Raw genomic sequence first — 21,943 nt, 5'->3', positions numbered from 1 at the left:
CTCAGGCTCCACCCCAGAAACCTCCTGTTGGTGGCGAAGAGGGACCCGGCAATCCTACTAATGCATGTTACACAAAAATCAGGTGGTTCAAAACCCTGAAACTTAGGGAAGAATTCAGGTGGAGAAAATTCTGTTAGAATTCTTGTGGAACAGAGTGAGACGGGGGGGGGGGACATTGCTCAAAGTTATGTAAGAGGTTGGATTTGAAGTTGTTGAGTATTTTTCAAGGGCCACTCCAGAGGTTCTTTGCACAGCAGAAAGCTTAACGTCACCCAGCTAGGTTTTAAATTCTGTCTGGAAATGTTTGTATCCCATTTCTTCAGTATTCAGTGTCCTTTGCTATGAAGTGAAACTCCTGTTGAACCCAACTAGAAACGTTGCTGTCCATGTTTCATACTTGGTTGGTTGGTTAGGTTTTTGAATTATTATTCAGTCTCTAGGACCCAGCTCAGGTATTTATTTATGGACATTTCAGTCAGCATCTAGATTAAATAGCAGGATTTCCAGGTGTTTTCCATGTATTGACAAAGCAAGCAAGCAAACAGTCCCACATTCAAAGACCAAATATGCACATCTGCTCTGAAAGCTTTTGAAAATTATAAAACTGTATATAAATATTGTCATTAATAAACAATAGAGGCTTCAAAAAACAAATGACTTGCTGACAACGAATGTGCTACAGAACAGAAGCTGGCATAATTCGAAGTTTGTTTCGGTCCTTGATTGATGGACAGAAGTAAGGTTGCCAACTTTGGCTTGGAAAATTCCCAGATATTGGCAGGGGGGAGTGCCTGGGAAAGTCCTGGTTTGGAGAGGGGAAGGACCTTAGCAGAAATATGATGCTGTAGAATCTGCCCTCCAAAGCAGCCTTTTCATCCAGCAGAACTGATCTCTGTAGTCAGGAGATCAGTTGGAATAACAGGAGATCTCCAGCCTCCCCCCCCCCCCGAGGTTGAAGATCCTAGACAGTTGCCAACAGAATGTATAGAACATTCTGGCTTCTCCAGTGGTCTGTAACCAACCATTTATCCTACTCACCTGTGTATTAAATGGAATATTATTTGCTGGCAGATCTGGGTTTTGCTCACAAACTTAAGCATGGGTCACATGCTCATGTTACCATGGTGTAGATGGCTCACTACGATCAACTTCATGCTAACCTTAGGCTGATGCTGCACATGACATTCACTTTTTGTGTATATATCTCCTGACTTTAAAAACACACACACCAAAAGTAACTGCAGAAACTGCAGCCTTGAGTTGCTTAACCCTTTTTCTTCCGGCCATTTTCCCCCACTCAAAATAGTCTTCCACCCAAGGTGCTTTTCAGTTAGGTTGGCAGCTTCCTGCTGGGGGTGGGAGATGTCCCACTCCCAGCTCCCATTGCCCATGGCCACCCAACCGGGCAGTGGGAGGAAATGCCCAGGTGAAAGCGGGGTGGGGGGAGATTGGCATCCGCAGCAGGATGACGTTGCTTCTGTTGCTTCATTCATTCATTGGGGCAAACCTCAGCGGAATGGCTTCACTTCTGGGTTGTGCCAGACATGATGTGATTGTGCTGGGGGCAATGATCTCCCACCCCCAACAGAAGTCTCTACCTCCCTCATCTCCCACTAGCTGCCAGGCCATGCCCAGTAACATGATTTTCAACTCATGGAGATATGGGGAAGATATATTTCCTCCATCCTATATGGCATGCATACAGGAGGAGGCTAGTGGTCTCTCTCTCTCTCTCTCTCTCTCTCTCTCTCTCTCTCTCTGTGTGTGTGTGTGTGTGTGTGTGTGTGTGTGTGTGTGTAAGGTGCCTTCAAGTCGCAGCCGACTTATGGTGACCCCTTTTGGGGTTTTCATGGCAAGAGACTAACAGAGGTGGTTTGCCAGTGCCTTCCTCTGCACAGCAACCCTGGTATTCCTTGGTGGTCTCCCATCCCAATACTAACCAGGGCTGACCCTGCTTAGCTTCCGAGATCTGACGAGATCAGGGTAGCCTGGGCCATCCAGGTCAGGGCAGTGGTCTGTAGCCAGTATGATGTATCTCCCAAAATGTTAGACTTAAGCCAGTGGTGTAGTGGTTAAGAGAGGTGGACTCTAATCTGGATAACTGGGTTTGATTCTCCACTGCTCCACAGGAGCAGCAGACTCTAATCTAGTGAACCAGGTTGGTTTCCCCGCTCCTACACATGAAGCCTGCTGGGTGACCTTGGGGTAGTCACAGTTCTCTTCGAGCTCTCTCAGCTCCACCTACCCCACAAGGTGACTGTTGTGGGGAGGGGAAGGGAAGGCGATTGTAAGCTGCTTTGAGACTCTTGAAGAAGGAGTAGGAGTAGGAGTTGGTTTTTATATGCCAACTTTCTCTCCCACTTAAGGAAAAATCAAATCAGCTTATAATCACCTTCCCCTCTCCACAACAGACACCCTGTGAGGTAGGTGGGGCTGAAAGACTGTGACTATCCCAAGATCACCCAGCTGGCTTCATGTGTAGGAGCGGGGAAACAAATCCAGTTCATCAGATTAGCCTCCACCACTCATGCGGAGGACTGGGGAATCAAACCCAGTTTTCCAGATCAGACTCCACTGCTCCAAACTACCGCTCTTAACCACTTCACCTTGCTGGCTACCCCACAAGGTGTCTGTTGTGGGGAGGGGAAGGGAAGGTGATTGTAAGCCGCTTTGAGACTTCTTAAAGGTAGAGAAAAATGGTATAACAACAAACTCTTCTTCTTCTAAGAAATCTGGGTTTAAATCTCTTAAGAACATAAGAGAAGCCCTGCTGGAGCAGTCCTTGTGATCCATCAATCTGTCTTGCCCAGTGGCCGACAAGTTGCCGTGGAGGCCGAACAAACTGGGCATGGAGGCCCCTGATGCTGCCTCCTAGCACTTGGATTCATAACTGAAATATGGAGATTCCCTTTAGCCACCATCTTTAGTAGCCTTTGTTAAACCTATTCCCCATGCATAAGTCTAATCAATCCCTACTTTGCTACAAAGCTCATGCAGTATCGTGAGTCAGCCACCCTCTCCGCCTAGTCTACCTTACAGGGTTTTTGTAAGGATTAAAGGGGGGGGGCTGTGTAGCGGATATAATGGTGTGGCTAGGCTACAACCAAGAGAAAAGGAGACTGTGGGAGAGGTAGAAGGGCCACACGGTGTATATTTAATCCCCAGTTCAGACGAACAGCCAGCCAAACGCTGCAAGCACCAAGATGGGTTCTCCTTGGATGTTCCCACCTACCCTATCCTCCGCATGACAGCTGCCTCCTCACATGTTCCATTGTGCTGGTTTCAGGGCATTTCTAGTCTCGTTTTCAACTTCTCTTTCCCCACCCACCCCGATTGTTTAAATGGTAGTTGCTCTTTGGTAGCAAAAGGCCCTTCGGGAGCATCCCACTCTTCCAGTCAGAGGGGATTCTCCTCATGCTTTTTTCTAAGTGCTCCTCATGCCTCTGCTGCTGCACCATATTATTTGTCTTGCCCCTGAACTTGTGGTTTTATTATTGTCGTGTGTTGTTTTTAATGTAAGGCACAGGCAGAGTTTCCCCCCCCTCCCCTTCTTCTCTGTTTGCCTTGGTGTTATTTTTATTAGAGACCATCTGCTCAGAGGCGTGAACCTCCTCAGCAAAGGCCATGAGAGATGGACTGTTTTCCATTCCTTGTCTCATTAATTTCTGCCACCGCTTCCATCAGAGTTGCTTTGAATGCCTTTCTGAAGCCTCATTGGCTGCTTGATTCGCAGGAGCTCTCCTCGGAGGGGAGGCATGGGACAACCGCACAGACGCTCCTTCCTGCCAGCGGGGTTCAGCGGCCCCATTGCTAGCGAGATGAGCTGTGACCGGGAATGTGAAGTGGACATGGAGGAGAAGGCTGTGAAGTTTCTTTGCTCTTTGGAACTTGGGAGCCGGCTAGGCAGTCCTGCCTTCCATATTGTTGGAGGAAGACCGGCACATGGGGGACGTTACCCAGGGAAAACGCACTGTCCTTTGGCCAGCCCTGTTTTTCCTGGATTCCAATCTTCCTCTCCCTTTCGGACCCATGCGTCTCATTTGGATCCCATAAATCTGTTAGATCCCATAAATCTGTTCTGCTAACGGCAGCAGCTTCCTCAGATGCAAGGAGCATACCTATTATATTAGGTGCTGTGGAACAAGGGCAGGAGAATGCTGCTGCAGTCATCTTGTTAGTGGGCTTCCTAGAGGCACCTGGTTGGCCACTGTGTGAACAGACTGCTGGACTTGATGGGCCTGGGTCTGATCCAGCATCGATTTTCTTACGTTCTTATGTTCTTAAAGTGCTCTTCCGCCTGGTGCCAGAGTGGGGAAGGGAGAGAAGGAACAGATCCATGAGATCCAACTGTATGAGTCTTGAACTTTATTACTGACGTACTGTATTAATTCAGATGGCTGATTTAATTCTCCAAGTATGCCATAAAGAAAGAGGGAGTCATCTTACATGCACATACAACAACTTAACAGTTACTCCAGTAATAATGTTTGTGTGTATATTTGTGAATAACTTGGGGTTGCCAGGTCCCTCTTTGCAAACGGCGGGAGGTTTTTAGGGCGGAGCCTGAGGAGGTCGGGGTTTAAGGAGGGGAGGGACTTCCATGCCATAAAGTCCAATTGCCAAAGTGGCCATTTTCTCCAGGGGAACCGATCTCTGTCGGCTGGAGATCAGTTGTAATAGCAGGAGATCTCCAGCTAGTACCTGGAGATTGGTAACCCTAGAATAACTTGGAGGGGGTGAGTCACATTCAGGGTTGTTTTCTTTTTGAGTAAAGCTGGTTCTTTGTCAGGGACAAATAGGGACAATGGAGTGGTGATTTTATAGTATTGTGTAATTTGAAAAACGGATTCAGAGAGGATTAAGGAAGAGGCCCTGTGACTCTACAGGGAGTAGCCAATCAGTGCTTTGCATAGCTGACTTTTGGCTGCAGTCTTGTGCATTTTTCCCCTCAGGCTATACTGCAGCATCCCCATTAAGGTCCAAAGACTATGCTTTTAAGTTCTCATGGCTTGCAATTATTGCTTTAGATAGATTCACACCTTCATAAATAAATCCTGAATTCGTGTCTGCAGAAGCATACTCTTTCATTCAAACTGACAGATGAATACCTGTAAAACATGACATTTGGTTCTGACACAGCAAAAAGATTTCTCACCAAGAACTAAGAGAGATAAAGCTGCCACTCAGCAAGGATAAGTGGAGATTCTTCCGCATATAGTCAAGTTGACTGGATAATACTTCTGAAACTTGAGGGTGGTTGATTATTACTTATAGAAAGCTAAGGGATTTCCTCAAGAGGCCATCGCAACAAATCTCACTCTTGCCTCCAAAGACAAAAGCTCCATCTCCCTGACCTCTGTAGTCCACAGTCATTTCTACAAATCATCTTTGTTCGCCAGCGTAAATCAAGAGGATCTCTGAGTGCCATCTAAGGTTGATTCAGAAAGTGTCGGTTTGTTCAGATGTAGACAAAGGGTTGGATCACAGCCAGTTCCTCTCCTTATCAGAGCTCGCATCCCATGTGGCTTTTGCAGGTCCCATAATTCCCCAGCATAGTCTTTTTGATGGTCAGAGAGAGCCCTCTCTCTCCCCTTTCCATCAGCATAAAAGCTGGTGGGATCCAACTCAAAGTTGGCTTGATGTAATATTAGTACATGCAAATATGATTTGCGTGTTAAAGAGCTTAAAGAGGGGAATGTGGAGTTTACCTCTGCTCTGTTCCCCAAATTGGCTGAGGGAAGAGCATCCACATGGATGCCAACAGGCATTCCACAGTTCCCCTCTGAGCCGGAGCAATTATTATTATTCTCATTTTGCTTCCGCTCAAATGGAGACCCTACAAAAGCCACACAAGTTCTACTCCAAATTAGCTCCACATTGTATGGAAGCTCCCCCCAAAAGGTGGGACATCTAGCTGGCCACATGTGACCCAATGCCCATGTGAAAGTGACATAGGCTATCAACATCGCAAAAGCACTGCAAAAGAGCAATCCTGCTATGATCGCGGATGTGATTGCCTTGAGATTCTTTTTTGTGTGGAGTTTTGCATTTCTGAGCATTGTTTTAAAAACTGGTAAAGCACTGGCAAAACACTGCATAAAAAGAATTTTGATGCAAATGTAACCAGATCAAGTGTGCTTTTTTCAGTGTTTTATCACAATGTATACATTAGTCACAGAAGAAAAATGTTCCTTTGAAGTTAAGGAGCTGAAAGCTGCAGTAAATGGCACAACTCTCCACATAATATTTGAGAATTAAAACTGGGTATTCCTAGTGGATTATTACTACTTCAAAAATAGGAATTTCTGAACATCCAAATCCAGGTCAAGAAAAAAAGAGAGTTTTGGAGGCATCTTCTTTTGTGAATCAAATTGAAGAGGATCAACCCAACATCCTTCCTTCCTTCCTTCCTTCCTTCCTTCCTTCCTTCCTTCCTTCCTTCCTTCCTTCCTTCCTTCCTTCCTTCCTTCCTTCCTTCCTTACATTATTCCTATATTTTCTCTGGATTTTTTTTTAACTGTAAAAATTAGATGTTGGTAATAAATTGTAAGTTGGAATTAAAGTTAGCAAATGCTACTATCAGCTTTTAATGACAGAATCTTTATTAAACACATCTGAGCTGCTTTAAAAAGAACCGTAGTTGAAATTCTTATCTGTTAACAAAAACTGTTGAGGAATTTATCTGGAAACAGTTGCATTTCACTTGTTTTTAATTTCTTTGCGGACGACTTATGGCCTTGGCAATCAATTTGATTGGCTGTCTTGAACTTGTGACAAAAGCATTTATTTTCGGCTCGCTGTCTGAACCGAAGCCAGATCAGAGAGTTTGAAACGGCTGAAGGAATCCAGAACTTAGCCCAAATTTGTGACAGTTGAATGCTTTTTCTTTCAACGCTTTCTCCACTCGAGTCCCCTGCCCTCCCAGCCCTTTGAGCGCGGTTTGTGGAGGGCGAGCCCCTACCTCCAGCGTCATGAGCTGTGGGAGGAAGAAGTTGAAGAGATGAGATGACTGCCATTGTGGGTGGGAGGCAAGAGCAATTAAAAACTGCAGCTCTTCTGTCGTTCGCAGTAGAACCCGATCAAATTAACACCTGCGATTCTCAGAAGCTGGTTATATTTTTGGTGGTTTATTATCCGGGCTCAGGTATATCATTTGCTTTTTTTCTCTCGAGTTGCCTGTAATGAGCGTAGGTGGGCATGAGAACCTGGGGGGGGGGAGGGCAACTCTCTTTTGTGGGGAGAAAGTCGATGCAGGATCCGCCCACAGACTCCATTACATGATTCAAATGTCAATACAATTTTAATTGGTTTCAGGGCGTTTCCCACCCTTTTTCCCCTCCCCCCCCATTCCCAGCAGCTGCATTTGGTAATTAAGACTCTGTAAATAGATCTCTCTGCAACAGGTATGCAAAGGAAGATTGGTGAATCTTACCCAGTATATGGCTGCTACTTTTAGTCTTTTCCTGTGGCCTTGGTTCTATGAGCCATAGTTACAAGAAGGCCTACATTGTCTGGCTTGGAGCTGATGGATTATGAGCAGTAGCAAAGAGCAGGAGTCCAGTAGCACCTTAAAGACTAACAAAATTTCTGGCAGGGTATGAGCTTTCGTGAGCCACAGCTCACTTCTTCAGATACAGCTAGAATATCTGTATCTTGGAGCTGAGGAATATACAAAGCTAGGAAAATGGAGAATAAGTAGGGTTACCAGGTCCCTCTTTGCCACCGGCGGGAGGTTTTAGGGGCGGAGCCTGAGGAGGGCGGGGCTTGGGGAGGGGAAGGACTTCAATTCCAGAGTCCAATTGCCAAAGCGGCCATTTTCTCTATTAGCTGGAGATCAGTTGTAATAGCAGGAGATCTCCAGCTAGTACCTGGAGGTTGGCAACCCTAATAACAAACCCTCTGCGTAGACTCATCCAGAAACTGAGAAGTTGAATGAACTGAGTAATGAACTGGGCAAAACAGACAGCTGAAGTGGACTGCTCTCAAGAAGTCTCTTGTCTGTTTAGGGTTGAGTTGCCTGTAATGAGCAACAGGTCCCTCTTTTCCACCGGCGGGAGGTTTTTGGGATGGAGCCTGAGGAGGGCGTGGTTTGGGGAGGGGAGGGACTTCAGTGCCATAGAGTCCAATTGCCAAAGCGACCATTTTCTCCAGAGGAACTGATCTCTATCAGCTGGAGTTGTAATAGTAGGAGATCTCCAGCCACCACCTGGTGGTTGGCAACCTTAGGAATAAGCAAAAACAAAACAACCCAGCCCAGCTGCAACTTACTGCCAAGCTACACAGTGATAGCTATCCATGATGGGATCTCTTGATGGCTGATTTCAGCTTAAAAAGCCTCTTCAGGAGCTGCGGAGCGATTGGAACTATGGTACCGGGGGAATGGGGTTTTTAATTCCCTGATCAAAACTCTCCCCCACACACCATGTTCTGCTTACCATTACCTGTACCATGCTTGTGTTTTACTCTCCCTATCTGATACTAAAAGTAGCTGGGGAATCCATGTTGGTCAGAAAAAGGGTGCAGGGAAAGAGTGTCAAGCCCTCTTCCTAAGCACTCCAGTCACGATTCATACTAGATCACAGACACACACACGCGGGCATACAGCTGCTTCCTGAGAACACAAGAAGAGCCCAGCTGGATCAGACTGGTGATCCATCTAATTCATCATCTTGTTTCACAAAGTGGCCAACCAATTGCCCCGGACAGCCAAACCAACAAGGCACAGAGGTGAAGGCCTTCCCCTAATGTTGCTTTCTAGCACTGGTATTAAGCTGCTTACTGCCTCTGGATATGTAGGTTCCACCTTTAATCAACATGGCTAGACGTCATTTACAGGTCTTTCCTCCATGAATCTAATTCCCTTCTAAAATGAATGGTAAATTATATTGGGGGGGGGGAATCCAGTCACAGATCCATTGTCATGTGTAGTTTGGTCCTGGCCTTTCTTTTCATATTACCATAGGCAGAAAGGATGACTGTGCCTCAGTGTTTCAAAACCTGCTGTGCCTGCAGGAAGCCCAGACCTCAGTCCTTGGCAAACGCTGTTGAAGAATCTTAGTTAGTAAATATTAGGCAAGGCCTTTCTTTTCCTGAGACCCTGGAGAGCTGCTGCCACTACTGAGTTAGATGGGCCACTACTAAACACTACTGAGCTAGATGGGCCAATGGGTATAAGGCAGCTTCATATGAGAATCCCAAACTGGTTTAGTTGCTTTCGGTAAGAAACCAAAATACTTCCTCTGTTCTCTTCGGAAGTTTCTCTGTGATGAGTTTGGTTTCCCCCTTTTTTCCTAATGGGTGAAGTTACGATTCTCCTCTTCTTTCAGCTTGTGCAAAGGACGGACGCTCTATTCAGTGGTGAGAGATGCCAAAGTCGTCCTGGATTTCAACAAAACAAGGCTGATCGCTCAAGAGATTGTCAAGGTATGAGAGAAAGGGAATAAAGACTTTAAGGCAACGAGCTCTTAAAATGGGTGCTGTGAAGTCAGTAGTGAGAGTGGTAGAAGAGTTCAGGGAACAGGCAGTCGGATGTACATTTGCTTGCAAATCAGCCCTACTGAACTCAGTAGGACCAAGTTCAGTGTAAATACACATAGGATTGGGCCATGAACCAGCAATTTTCTGGTTTGAAACTTGCCTTTGCGTTGTACTCAACTGTGTCCTTAGGCAAGCCATTCTCTTTCAGCCTCTTCTGCATGGAGTCGATAATCCAGATCTACCTTATAAGGCTGCTTTGTAAGGGCTTACAAAATTATGTATATGAAGCACTTTGAAATCATACAGGAATGCTTACATTGCTTATTTATGTGTGATATTTTCAGCATCTTCAAAAAATGCAACCCAAGGTTTAACCATGCAGTTCCCAAGCAGAATTAACCCTTGGGGGATATGACTTTGTTTAGGATTGAACGCAAGAGTCTTTCGTTAAAGCTGAATCCGGATAATATGGAGGTGATGCTGTTTGGTAAGACTGATGTGGAAAGGATTGAGCTGCCCTGCTTTGGGTGGAATAAGCCTTGCTTTAGCTGATTCAGCTATGAGCTTGGATTGCTTCTTGATCCAGATCTGTAGTGTGACAAAACAAGTTGGTGAAGTAGCAGAGATTGCTTTGTTTCCAACTGTGTCAGGCATAGAGACTGTATTTCCTTGTGAATTAAGCAGATCTGGTCACTCTCATTCAGACGGTCATAACCTCGAGGCTGCACTACTAGCATCCACAAACTTGAAAGACTACCTCTCCCTATATCGACCCATGCAAGTGCAACCACTTGGTTTCTTCCAAGGGCTTTCCCTCCTGTCTTTCTTTCTGTTACCATTTAAACTTCCATCCTTCCAGTCTCCATCTCTCTGTCCGTTTTGCTCCATTTTTATTTTATTGGCTCCCTCCTTCCTTCTCATCTTTCCTGCCTGCCTGCTCTTTCTTTTCCACCCAACATGCTTCTGGTTTCAAAATGAACTGCAGCATTCATTTCGGATTGGGTGATATTATCTGCAGTTATCTAAGCAATATGAAGTAGCTGCCAGGATCTCATGAGGTAGTCTCACAAGGTCTCAGAATTGTAAAACCTATTTTATTTTATCCTTTAAACAAAAATTAAGATGCGAATATGGTTTTTTTACAGTTTGGTAGAAATATCTCGCCTTTCCTTACCTGGCCCCATTGTGCAGATTTTTTAATCCGCATTCTGGGGTTGTATTCAAAATTAGATGCATAGATTCCCAGCCAGCCTGTTAGAAGGAATGGGTAGCTTCCCGGCCTCAGGGAAAGGGCATATGCCACAACTCCAAATCGCATGGCAGCAGGACTCTCAGCTAGATCTTCCCTAGCCACAATATCATTGTCAAGGCTAGAGTGAAAACATAGAATCCAACCAGCAGGAACCTCCCCCAACTGTAAGGTCAGTTGTGTAACTGCATAATGAGAAAGCCTTGGTCTTTTTAAATTTTATCGTATAATAATAACTGATACAAAAAGATATAGGAAAAAGCAGGAAAAACACAGATACAAAAAGATTATAAAATACAGAAAATAGAAAAACAGCTGGATAAGATAAATAACACTAAGGTTGCTATTACCCATAAAGTTGATCTCACATGCTTTAACCAAGGTATTTGACAACTGCCATCTTTAGCGTCATTAATAAACCCAAATTAGTATTATAATATAACTATAACCATTTATATAACCATAATACAAATGTATTACTGATTTAGATCTGTTATATAATCCTGAACTACCACTTATTTAAATTATCTTATTTATAATATCTGAGAATTAGACAAAGCAGATAATCTTACTTTAAAATTTTATCTCTCAGGTCGCATATCTCTCTCCGGTCGCATCTTCCCCTTCAGCTCTTGTTTTGAGAGGAATATAAGTAGTAGAGTTTCCACTTATCTTGGAATTCTTTAATTGGCCTTCTGTGAACAAAGTTTATCAATTTTGCCATCACCGCATATTCTGCTAATTTATTCTTTAACGAGAGAGAGAAGCCGTTAAAGGAGTTTCGATGTTTTCTTCCCACAGTAATGTGGAGAGACAGGTAGCAAATCTCCATTAGTTACTTAATATCTTGCCTTTCTTTTCAAAAAGAACACCTCAGGTGGCTAATAAAGCACGACAGAATACAAGCTATCAGTTATCAACAAAATCTGTGATTTATCAGCGAAACTGCACCAGGTTGCAGCTCTCCCTAAAGACTTAGCCCGGGGTTAGGGCAAAGCATGCGGAGATGTTCATCCCTTGGTGGAAAGTTCTTCCCATTCCAGGGAGTAACTCTGGAATGGAGCAGGAGCTAATCTCCCGAGGCCAAACCCTATCCTTTCCTCAGGGCCAATGGCTTGTGTAAAGATTATACAGAAATCAAAACCTGTGATAAAACCTGTGATAAAGTAATGAACAGAGTGCAGAAAAGAGAAATGAGGGAAGCGCAGTCGCACAATATGAAAAAAAAAAGTTTCAAGGATATTCCCAGATTTCCTCTTTATATATGTTCTAAGCTTTGACAGTGATCCCTTATTCCTGTCATCACATTCCTTACCCTTTTTTCCTCCCCTGGCCTACCAAATAGCATTCATTTTTCTCCCAATTCAGCAACCTGACAAATGTCAAACAACTTCTTCCGTCCCGGAGTGCTAGTGACCTTCTCGTGTCCGTCACAGAGGATTGTAGGGTGGCTGCTAACAATTAATTCATCAAAAAACTTATGCAGGCACTCAGAACTGCATATGCTGTGTGCACTTTGAGGGGAGCAAGACTGCACTCACTGACCCGACTCCCACATGCCCATGTGTACAGGTGAACATCTGCAGCAAACCTCTGCTTGCATATGCGCCCCCATGGGATGAAGATCTTGGGCGAAAACGCATGGTCGCTTTAGCCTCCTTTATTCCCTGTTTCAGCCAGGATCGAACGCATGCGTTTTCGCCAAACTGCATTCGATCCTGGCTGAATCCTGGCTGAAACAGGGAATAAAGGAGGCTAAAGCGACCTTGCGTTTCCACCCCTTGTTTTTTGTAACATGTAGAGGAGCATAAAGCTGTAAACACAAAGAGGGCTCACTGCAGAAGTTGGTTACAAAAAGAGAATGATAGTGGTTCTTTCCTAACTCTGCTGGCCTGTTTATTTCATAAAGAAGGGGAGGGTGGGTTTGGAGAGGGGAGGGACTTCAGCAGGGTATACTGCCCTAGAAGCCACCCTCCAAAGCAGCCATTTGCTCCAGGGGAACTGATCTTGGTCATCTGGAGATCAATTGTAATAGTGGGAGATCTCCATGTGCCACCTGGAGGCTGGCAACCCTACCCATTTAAACAGCAGGCTCAATGGTGCATGTAGCTGATACCTGATCTTTCCACAGTAACGTGGAGAGACAAGTAGCAAATCTCCATTAGTTACTTAATATCTTGCCTTTCTTTTCAAAAAGAACACCTGAGGTGGCTAATAAAGCATAACCGAATACAAGCTATCAGTTGTCAACAAAATCTATGAGTTATCAGCGAAACGGCACCAGGTTGCAGCTCTCTCTAAATTCTTGAGCAGCCTGGGAGTAGTCTGATTCAGTGGTGGTTCTGGGTTCAGTCTTTGCAACACTTGATGCTTTTTTATCTTTAAAATCCTATGTTTCACATGGGATTCATTTGGGTTTCTCGTCCCTGTTTCTTTTCATATCCTTCGAGGGGAAAGTTCAACACCCCCAATAAAAACTCTTTTCCTTGGTGAAGGGAACCCAGTGTGAGACACTCTTGTTTGGCAAGAAGATGCACGTGCCTGACTGACACCGACGGCTGGTTAGAATGTGCCTCGGCAAGATTTTTGAGGACTTTTCTGAAGTGTGAGGTTTTGATGTCTGAAGTTGCAGATAGACACCTGTGCTGGGAGAAGGGCGAAGCAGACACAAATGAGACAGGGGGAAGCAGACGCAGGGAACCGCTTAACTTGTCAGTCTTCTGCCACTGCAGCTAAAGTTTTGAATGCTTCCAAGGATTTTCTCTTTCCTCCTTAAGAGGTCTTCACTGCATGCAGCTCTGAAGGAAAGGTTCTCTCAGCCCTCCATCCTCATTCCTTCCAATAGCAAACTTTGTGTCTGAGTACTTGTCGCAAAGGCAGCGAACAACATACTAGGCCCAGGTGTGACAGGCCCTTTCCTGAAACTGAGGGCACCCTCACTGCCTCCCTGATGGATTTAGGGAGCCTGGTTGGTTATGGGATGTAAATAGGGTTGCCAGGTCCCTCTTTGCAACCGGCGAACCCTAGGAGTTATCTGTGAGGGATAGATTTGGGTTGGGGGAAATTTCCCAACCATTTATTCTCTCCCCCCCTTCCCACTATATGCACAATACTTCACAAGGTCTCAGCCTCTGTGTTTTTTAAAAAAAATATTATAATTATTATTACGCAGTAAGTTCATTGCAGGGACCCCATTCTAACAGGCTGCTTGGATTCTTTTGCCTGAAGTCAAATGAACTAGAACGACGGGAGTATAAGGTTCAAGCGTACACGAAAATGAGGCGGTAGAATGGACTTCATCATTGCCAATGGAGGTTCACAATTGTTTTGTTTTTAATAGCTGTAGATTTAAAAAAAAACCAACACAGCAATCTGAGAGAGGGGGGAGAACTTTTTCCCTTGCTGTGCCACCCCTAAACAAAGAAGGTATTGTGGGGTGCTGTGCATGATGGCAAAGCACTTTGGGTCAGGAGTTTTACAACGCGTTGCCCTTTTTGCCAAGAACAGGAGTGCCAGGCAGCCACTGTCTTCCCAGACCTTCATGCCATTTTAAAAGGCAGATAGCCTCACCAGGGCCGTTTCTATGGTATTAAAAGCAATCCCAATTTTTGTTCCATTAATTTTCGCCCATCCTCTGGCTGTTGAGCAGATATGATTTCTTTTCCTCGCCAGCATCCCCTGTGGTACTTAATAGCTCTTTCTCCCCCCAAAAAATCTACCTCTCACTCAAGCCTGCGGTCAAATTTTCAGAAGTGATGCATGTGCCGTGTGCCACAGGGCCTAGGCAACTTTTTCCTACATAGTCTGAGGCGTATTCATTAGTGCCTTGTCAGAAGGGCAATTGCCAAGTGTTTAATGATGATATTGCTAACCAGCTAGAGCAGGGGTGAGGAATCTCAGGCCCGGGGGCCGTTTAAGGCCCGCGAAATCATTTGGTCTGGCCCTTCGTGGGTCCTGGCAGATCTCTAGCTCAGAAGGATCTAAGACTGGCGATCCGCCCCCTCCTGCGGACAGGAATAGCCTCTATTCAAGGCGGATGTGAGTTTGTTTTGCTGAGAAAAGGAACCTTTCCCCCCCCTTGAAGAAGAGTCATTAGCTATGGAGCTGCTAGGACCGCCCAACAAACTATGTCTTGTGTTTGCTGCCCTGCCTGAATCCGGCCCAGCTGGGAACGGCAGAGCTCAAAAGCGAGTTGCTCTACATGGCAGACACTCGGAGCCGTGTCCAGTTGTGCCTCTTGGCTCAATGTTTGACCAAATATAGCAGGCTAATTTTTTAAGTTGATAATTTTGTATGGCCCGTGAATGATGTTATAAATATCCAAATGGCCCTTGGCAGAAAAAAGCTTCCCCACCCCTGAGCTAGAGAGAGAGCACACGCCAGTTGCCCCCTCCCTCTATTCACACTTTCCTTTTTTCTCTTTTGCTGTTTTGATTCTGGGTCGGGGGGGGGGAGAGGGAGAAAAAAATAAACACAGGCCATTTATGCAGGTTCGATTCTGCTCCTCGCTCAATGCTGATTTTTTAAAAATCCGATCTTTAAAATGACTATCCACGGTCCCGATGCAAGAGGAGAAAGTCCAACAAATTCCACACACCCCACTCGCCTGCTCCTTGGTTCCTTCGTTTGCATAGCCATTAACAATAGTAATTTGCATAGCTAAGCTGTGGCTGGGATTCTGCATTCTTCCTTCAGTGAATGCTTCGATGCGGGGGCAGAGCAAATAAAAAAGGTTGCGTTAAAGGGGCTCTTAAGAAATGCGAAGCAGGTATGCGCCGGCTTCGCAGAGACATCTGGAATGATGGTTCAGCATGAAGAAATTAAAAAAAAATATATGCAGGGCTCTTCAGCCTGGAACGCGCTTCTAATTACCAAGCATAAACTGCCATAGTTTGCAGTTCAGACATCATTACAAATTTTGGCTTGTTTTGAAAGCCTTTAATTATCAAGCTGTATGTGAATCCCTTCTATGGTCTTTTAAGCATGGCTGTTTGACTCGCCGTCACCCCTCTGACGACTTCAGGCCTTTGTTTGGATTATGCATGCCGCTTACAGACTGTCAGAGGTCACCTCGCTCTCCCCCTGTGTTCCACCACTTTTTGCCCGCATTTTCAAATTCAAGATAAAGCAGGTCCCTCAAAACACGGGCAAAAAGCGGGGAAAGGCAGTGGGAGAGCAAGGCATCCCCTGATGGTCGGAAACGGCATGCATAATCAGAACAAAGACCCAAAAGTTGGAGGGGTGACAGCAAATGAAACAGCCATGCATAAAAGACCTATGATTTGCCATTAACAGCAGGAGCGCTCCTTTGGAAAATCTCTGTGCCCTTGTCTGCTGCATGCTGGTCTTCTGAATCTACAGCAAAGGTGCTACCGGTATATGGTAATAATATATATGAATAAGGTGTTTTAGGAATCAAAGGGGTTAATCTGCATAGTTAAATTCTTTCTGCAGGTGCCATACCAAGCATAAAAAGAGGGAAAGTAATTGAGCACCTTTGCATTCTTGTTTGGCAACTGCCCGCAATTGGCAAAGATCCAGCTGAACTTGCACATGGAAATTCTGTTTCCTTTGAAGTGTGGCAGCCCAGTCTGTTTTTCGGAGTGGCTGTGTCCCCCCCCTCCCCACATCCCAAGGTCAAATAACCATTCTCTCACTGCCTTGGAGCTTCTTTGAGCCTTGGTTTTGATTTGTTTATAATTTTCACTTTCAAATTATCATGGCCCTTTCCACCGGTTTGTGTAATTAGGTGCCCATGGGCCGCTGTGTTTTCATGGAGCCAAAAGCCATATACAAGTGCCCCCCCTTCGAAATAGGCTCTACAGTTTTAGCAACATTTCCCCCCATTAAAGCGTGAAATACGTTCAGCAGGGGGGGAGGAACCCTTCTGCCTTTATAATGAGGTTCACCATCCCTGGAAAATCCAGATTGCTTCCTTCGCCCCATCCTGCTCAATTGTTGCTGGAATGACAAGAAGCTCATTTTCATGGGGAAACAGTTGGCCTCCATGTGATAATGAAGGACCAAACTAGGCATAATCAGCTAGCCAGCATGGTGTAGTGGCTAAGAGTGGTGGTTTGGAGCGGTGGACTCTGATCTGGAGAACCAGGTTGGATTCCCCACTCCTCCACATGAGCTGTGGATGCTAATCTGGTGAACTGGATTTGTTTCCCTACTCCTACACACGAAGCCAGCTTGGGTGACCTTGGGCTAGTCACAGCTCTCTCAGACCCACCTACCTCACAGGGTGTCTGTTGTGGGAAGGGAAGGTGACTGTAAGTCAGTTTGATTCTGCCTTAAGTGGTAGAGAAAGCTGGCATATAAAAACCAAGTCGTCATCTCCTCCTCCTCCTCCTCCTCCTCCTCCATTCTAAGCAGGAGTTAAACCCTCTTAAGTCCATTTATGTCAATGGGTTTAGAAACCTGTAACCCCGGTTAGGATTTTAGTATAGATCTCCTTTAAAAAACCAGTATTTGATAAATAGGGTTGGGGAGGCGAAGCTACAGATGCTGTATCTATCTCCCCCATCCCAAGTGAAACAAATAGCAGTTTGGTGGAGGGGAGGAATTTAGACCAGGGAAACAGCATGGGAGGAAAGGGTTAAACACCTCCCCCCACTATGCATCCCTGATCTAATTAGTAGCCCCATGTGATTGCTTTGAGATTGGTTGGTTTTTAATATAGGAGGCCAGATGCTGTATATCCTATCTCATATCTTGTTTGGCCCTGAGTTCAGAACCTGTGGGCTGAACTGTGCATTGTATATAGTTCTGCACTTTTCGCACATGTGCACACCCAGTAGAATAATAGAAACATAGAGTTGGAAGGTACCTCCAGGGTCATCTAGTCTAACCCCCTACCCAATACAGGAAATTCACAACTACCTCCCTCCCTACCCCTAGTGACCCCTACTCCATGCCCAGAAGATGGCAAAAGAAAACCCCTCTGGGATCCCTGATCAATCTGGCCTGGTGAAAAATTGCTTCCTGACCCCAAAGTGGTGATCAGCATGAAAGAAAGGGCCATAACAGCCAAGCACTGAGGCAACCCTTCCTGCCCTCCCTCTCATGATCTGCCTAAGTTCGCAGAATTAGCATTGGTGTCAGGTGGCCATCTAGCGCACAATCTCCCTCTTATTGGGTAAAGTCATCTGAGTAGGAAAAAAGGTCAAGGTAGTCCCCAGTGCAAGCATCAGGTCATTACTGACCCATGGGGTGACGTCACATCCCGACGTTCACTGGACAGACTGTGTTTACGGGGTAGTTTGCCATTGCCTTTCTCAGTCGTCTGCCCTTTACCCCCAGCAAGCTGGGTACTCGTTTTACCGACCTCGGAAGGATGGAAGGCTGAGTCAACCTTGAGCCGGCTACCTGAAACCGACTTCCGCTGGGATCAAACTCAGGTCGTGAGTGGAGCTTTTGACTGCAGTACTGCAGCTTACCGTTCTGTGCCACGGGGCTCCTGAGAGTGGTCTGAGTAGGTCTGGGGGAAAGGTGGGGCCAATGTGGCTAGGTTTGGTCTCTCCCAGCCATTTCTACATGTTGAATGACCTCATTCCCACACTTGCTTTTTGTCCTGAGACATAAAACCAACTGGTCTCTAATTCTGAGCAGGCAAACACTGATGGTGTTTCATTCAGTCTGAAGCAGCCTACAGCTGCTTTGCCTGATAGAAAGAGTCTTTGAGGAAAAGAGATGCAGGGTTTTGTGGAACATGCAGTCCCCCCCCACCTCAAGTCTGTGTTCCCCACTGTGTTTCTGGGGAGCTGATAATAATAAGCCAAAGTACAAACTCAATAGCAGAGCGTGGATTGGAACAAGAACAACCCAGCACCTTATAGTGTCTGAGGTGAGAACACAATCTAGTGAGAAATCACAGTTAGATGCAACACTTGGTTTTCCCCATTTTGAATACTTCCAACTTCTGGTCAGCCACCTAACACCTACTGATTGCTGAGATTCTTGTAAAACATGCTGGCCCAGGCAGACATGAATCTCCAAGGGTTCCCATGATTTTAAGAAAGAGCGTAGTCCCACGATCATGGAACCAGTCTAAGTTGTGCCTGAACCAAATAGTCACCACTATTAGGTGGACTCTGATCTGGAGAACCGGGTTTGATTCCCCACTCCTCCACATGAGTGGCAGAAGCTAATCTGGTGAACTGGATTTGTTTCCCCACTCCTACACACAAAGCCAGCTGGGTAACCTTGGGCTAGTCACAGCTGTCTTAGAGCTCTTTCAGCCTCACCTACCTCACAGGATGTCTGTTGTGGGGAGGGGAAGGGAAGGTGATTGTAAGCCGGTTTGATTCTTCCTTAAGTGGTGGAGAAAGTCGGCATATAAAAACCAACGCTTCTTCTTCTTCTGCAGAACTTTCAGACTCATCAGCCAATGTTAGGGATTCCAGTATAAAAAGAAGACGACTCCCCCAAGACTGAAACCATCCCCCCCCCTGTTGTAGATCATTTGATAGAATGATGGGATAGAAGTATATTAAAGCCATACATAAAATTTGTGCCTGAGCAGCCTCCCACTGACATGGAGTCCAGCTTAAGTGAGATCTGTTCTCAAGCCAGGGCCGCCTCCTGGAGCACAAGGCATGCAGCTTTAATGAGCAGAGAGAGAAAGGTGAATGATGGTTTGCCCTGCCTCCCACGCCAACCTAATGTCTCGGCTGTTAACACCCGTATTCCAAGAAGCTTGTGGGAGGGTGTTAGGGAAAAAGGACGGGGGCGGGCAGCAACTGCCGCTGGACTTCTGGGCAGTGGAAACTTGTGAACAATGAGATCCCTAACTCTCCAGACTCAAACAAATCACAGTTGTTATCCCTCTCTGACTTGCTTGTTTTCTTTTTTCAAGGAAATCAATTGTTAACTGAGTCTCTTTTCCTTATGCCTCTTAACTAGTTGCTGATAGGTGATTATGTCCATTCTCGCTGCTCTGGATAGCAGAGAGCGCATTGGAAATGTGTCTGTGTATGTTGAAATCCCAAAAGCCAAAGAAGAACTGCTAAGCAGGATTCATTTTTATTATTTGCATTCTTTATCATGTATTTTCTTGAAATATTCACTCCTTGCTCTCTCCGTATTTCTTGCATTCATTTGATGGGATTCTGTATTTATTTATTTGCGTTTTACATAGCACTGCAACACCCTGACTTCTGTCTCTTGCATCGCTTGACGTTCTTGGCTTCACAGTATCTTCACTGAAATAACAAAACATACAATGATATAATTTCCATTGACCACTGTGTAAGAGTAGCAAGAGCAGCTGCTCGACTCATTGACTGCCACTTGGTGGACTTGATGGTGGGAAGAGCATCCCAGATCAGTCCTCCACTCTCACCCCCCCACCCTTCACTCTGATGGTAACTTCTAAACCCTCCATGTTCAACAAGAGGACAGCCTCTCCTGGTATACCTCCCAAAGATCTTTACGATCATCAGATAACAACCTACTGGTGGTCCCTGGCCCTAAGAGTGTGTGGCCATCCTCAACGAGAGCCAGGGCCTTTTCGGCCCTGGCGCCGGCCTGGTGGAACACTTTGTCTGGTGACATCAGGGCCCTGCGAGACCTTAAAGAGTTCCGCAGGGCCTGCAAGACAGAGCTTTTCCGCCAGGCCTACAGTTGAGGACAGCTGCAGGTATCATCCTCTGCTGGCCTCCCTATCCCCCCCTTGTTACTCTAATTGGGGGGCAACCTACTGCCTATTCCGGGCACTATGGGCCAAATTAAGCGCCATCTGGAGTTTTTAATGGTTTTTAATTGGGTTTTATTGTTTGATTTTAGAATTATTACTTTTACTGTTAATATTGTGTGTGTGATGTTCCCCGCCCTGAGCCTGGTCTTGGCCGGGGAGGGCAGGTTATAAATTGAATAAATAAAATAATAAATAAATAAATAAAGAAAGAAAGAAAGAAAGAAAGAAAGAAAGAAAGAAAGAAAGAAAGAAAGAAGAAGAAGAGTTGGTTTTTATACCCCACTTTTCTCTACCTTCAAGGAGTCTCAGAGTGGTCCACCTTCCCTTCCCCTTGTGAGGTAGGTGGGCTGAGAGAGTTCTGAGAGAACTGTGACTGGCCCAAGGTCACCCAGCTGGCTTCATGGGGAGGAGTGGGGAAACCAACCTGGTTCGCCAGATTAGAGTCCGCTGCTCATGTGGAGGAGTGGGGAATCAAACCCGGTTCTCCAGATTAGAGTCCACCGCTTTTAACCACTTCTCTTCCAGGTGTGACCCAACAAAAATAAGCTGGGAAACTTTTGAAGGGGAGTTTCGGTAGCTTTTAAGGCAGAACTCTGAGAAGCTGGGTCTGTCTCTTAGTCTTAGAGAAAGCGTTGGGCATGAACAAACCTATAGATTGTTTTTAAAAAGACCATCCCATTACATCTAAGCTGGCCCTTGGTTGCATTATGTGTGCATATTTTTCTGGAGGAAACAGAAGCCAATGTTTTCTAAACAAGTCTTTCAGCTCCCCTTTCTCTCTGTTCTTCTTTTGCAGGGCATGGGTTACCTTCACGCAAAGGGAATTCTCCACAAAGACCTCAAGTCCAAAAATGTGTTCTATGACAATGGGAAGGTGGTGATCACAGACTTTGGCCTCTTCAGCATATCAGGAGTTCTGCAAGCAGGCAGGTAGGGTGCAATGAAGCTTTGGATGACTGCCAACTCCTGATACTTCTTGGCCTACCTCTCCAGATCTGTTCTTTCAAATGTATCCGCTTCCCTCTTAAAGCTTTCCAAGTTGGCAGCCATCAGCACATCCTGTGGCAGGGAGTTTCACAATTTAATTATGTGTTGTGTGAAGAAATCCTTCCTTTTATCTGTTTTGACTTTCTCACCCTCCAGCTTCAGCAGATGACCCCACATTCTAGTATTATGACAAGAGGGAGAGAAGCTTCTTCCTGTCCACTCTTTCCATACCATGCATAGTTTTATAGACCTCTATCATGTCTCCCCTTAGCCACCTTGCCCCTCAAGGTGATGTTAAAAGCTGAGCTGCATCAGAGGTTACTTTTCACGAAAAAGTTGCACACCATCAATTGTTCTGCCTCTTTTGGTGATTATTCAGGAGGGCCTCAAAAGGGGGCAAATATGTTTACATGCACCCTTCTTTAGGCCCCAAGCTTCCTAGCATCAGCCTTCCCCCAGCACCCCACATGAAAAAGTCCTCCTCTTTTCACCCCCAGTATCTTCAGGGCACCAGTACAGGCACTCTAAGT

General features: G+C 45.6%; 1 protein-coding gene across 2 annotated transcripts in view; it reads left to right on the top strand.

The window, feature by feature from the left end:
• Positions 1–21,943, top strand: part of KSR2 (kinase suppressor of ras 2) — a 251,485-nt gene that overhangs the window by 200,629 nt on the left and 28,913 nt on the right. For both annotated transcript variants that reach the window (XM_056859782.1, XM_056859783.1), the window contains exons 15-16: positions 9,327–9,423; positions 21,223–21,356. In XM_056859782.1, the coding sequence (XP_056715760.1) occupies positions 9,327–9,423; positions 21,223–21,356 (231 nt within the window). The remainder of the gene's footprint in view (positions 1–9,326; positions 9,424–21,222; positions 21,357–21,943) is intronic.

This window comes from Euleptes europaea, chromosome 13 (assembly GCF_029931775.1).
Source record: "Euleptes europaea isolate rEulEur1 chromosome 13, rEulEur1.hap1, whole genome shotgun sequence".
In the NCBI taxonomy this organism is placed as follows: Eukaryota; Metazoa; Chordata; class Lepidosauria; order Squamata; family Sphaerodactylidae; genus Euleptes; species Euleptes europaea.
The sequence above is the reverse complement of the archived record's forward strand: the minus strand, read 5'-3'. Positions and strand labels throughout refer to the sequence as shown.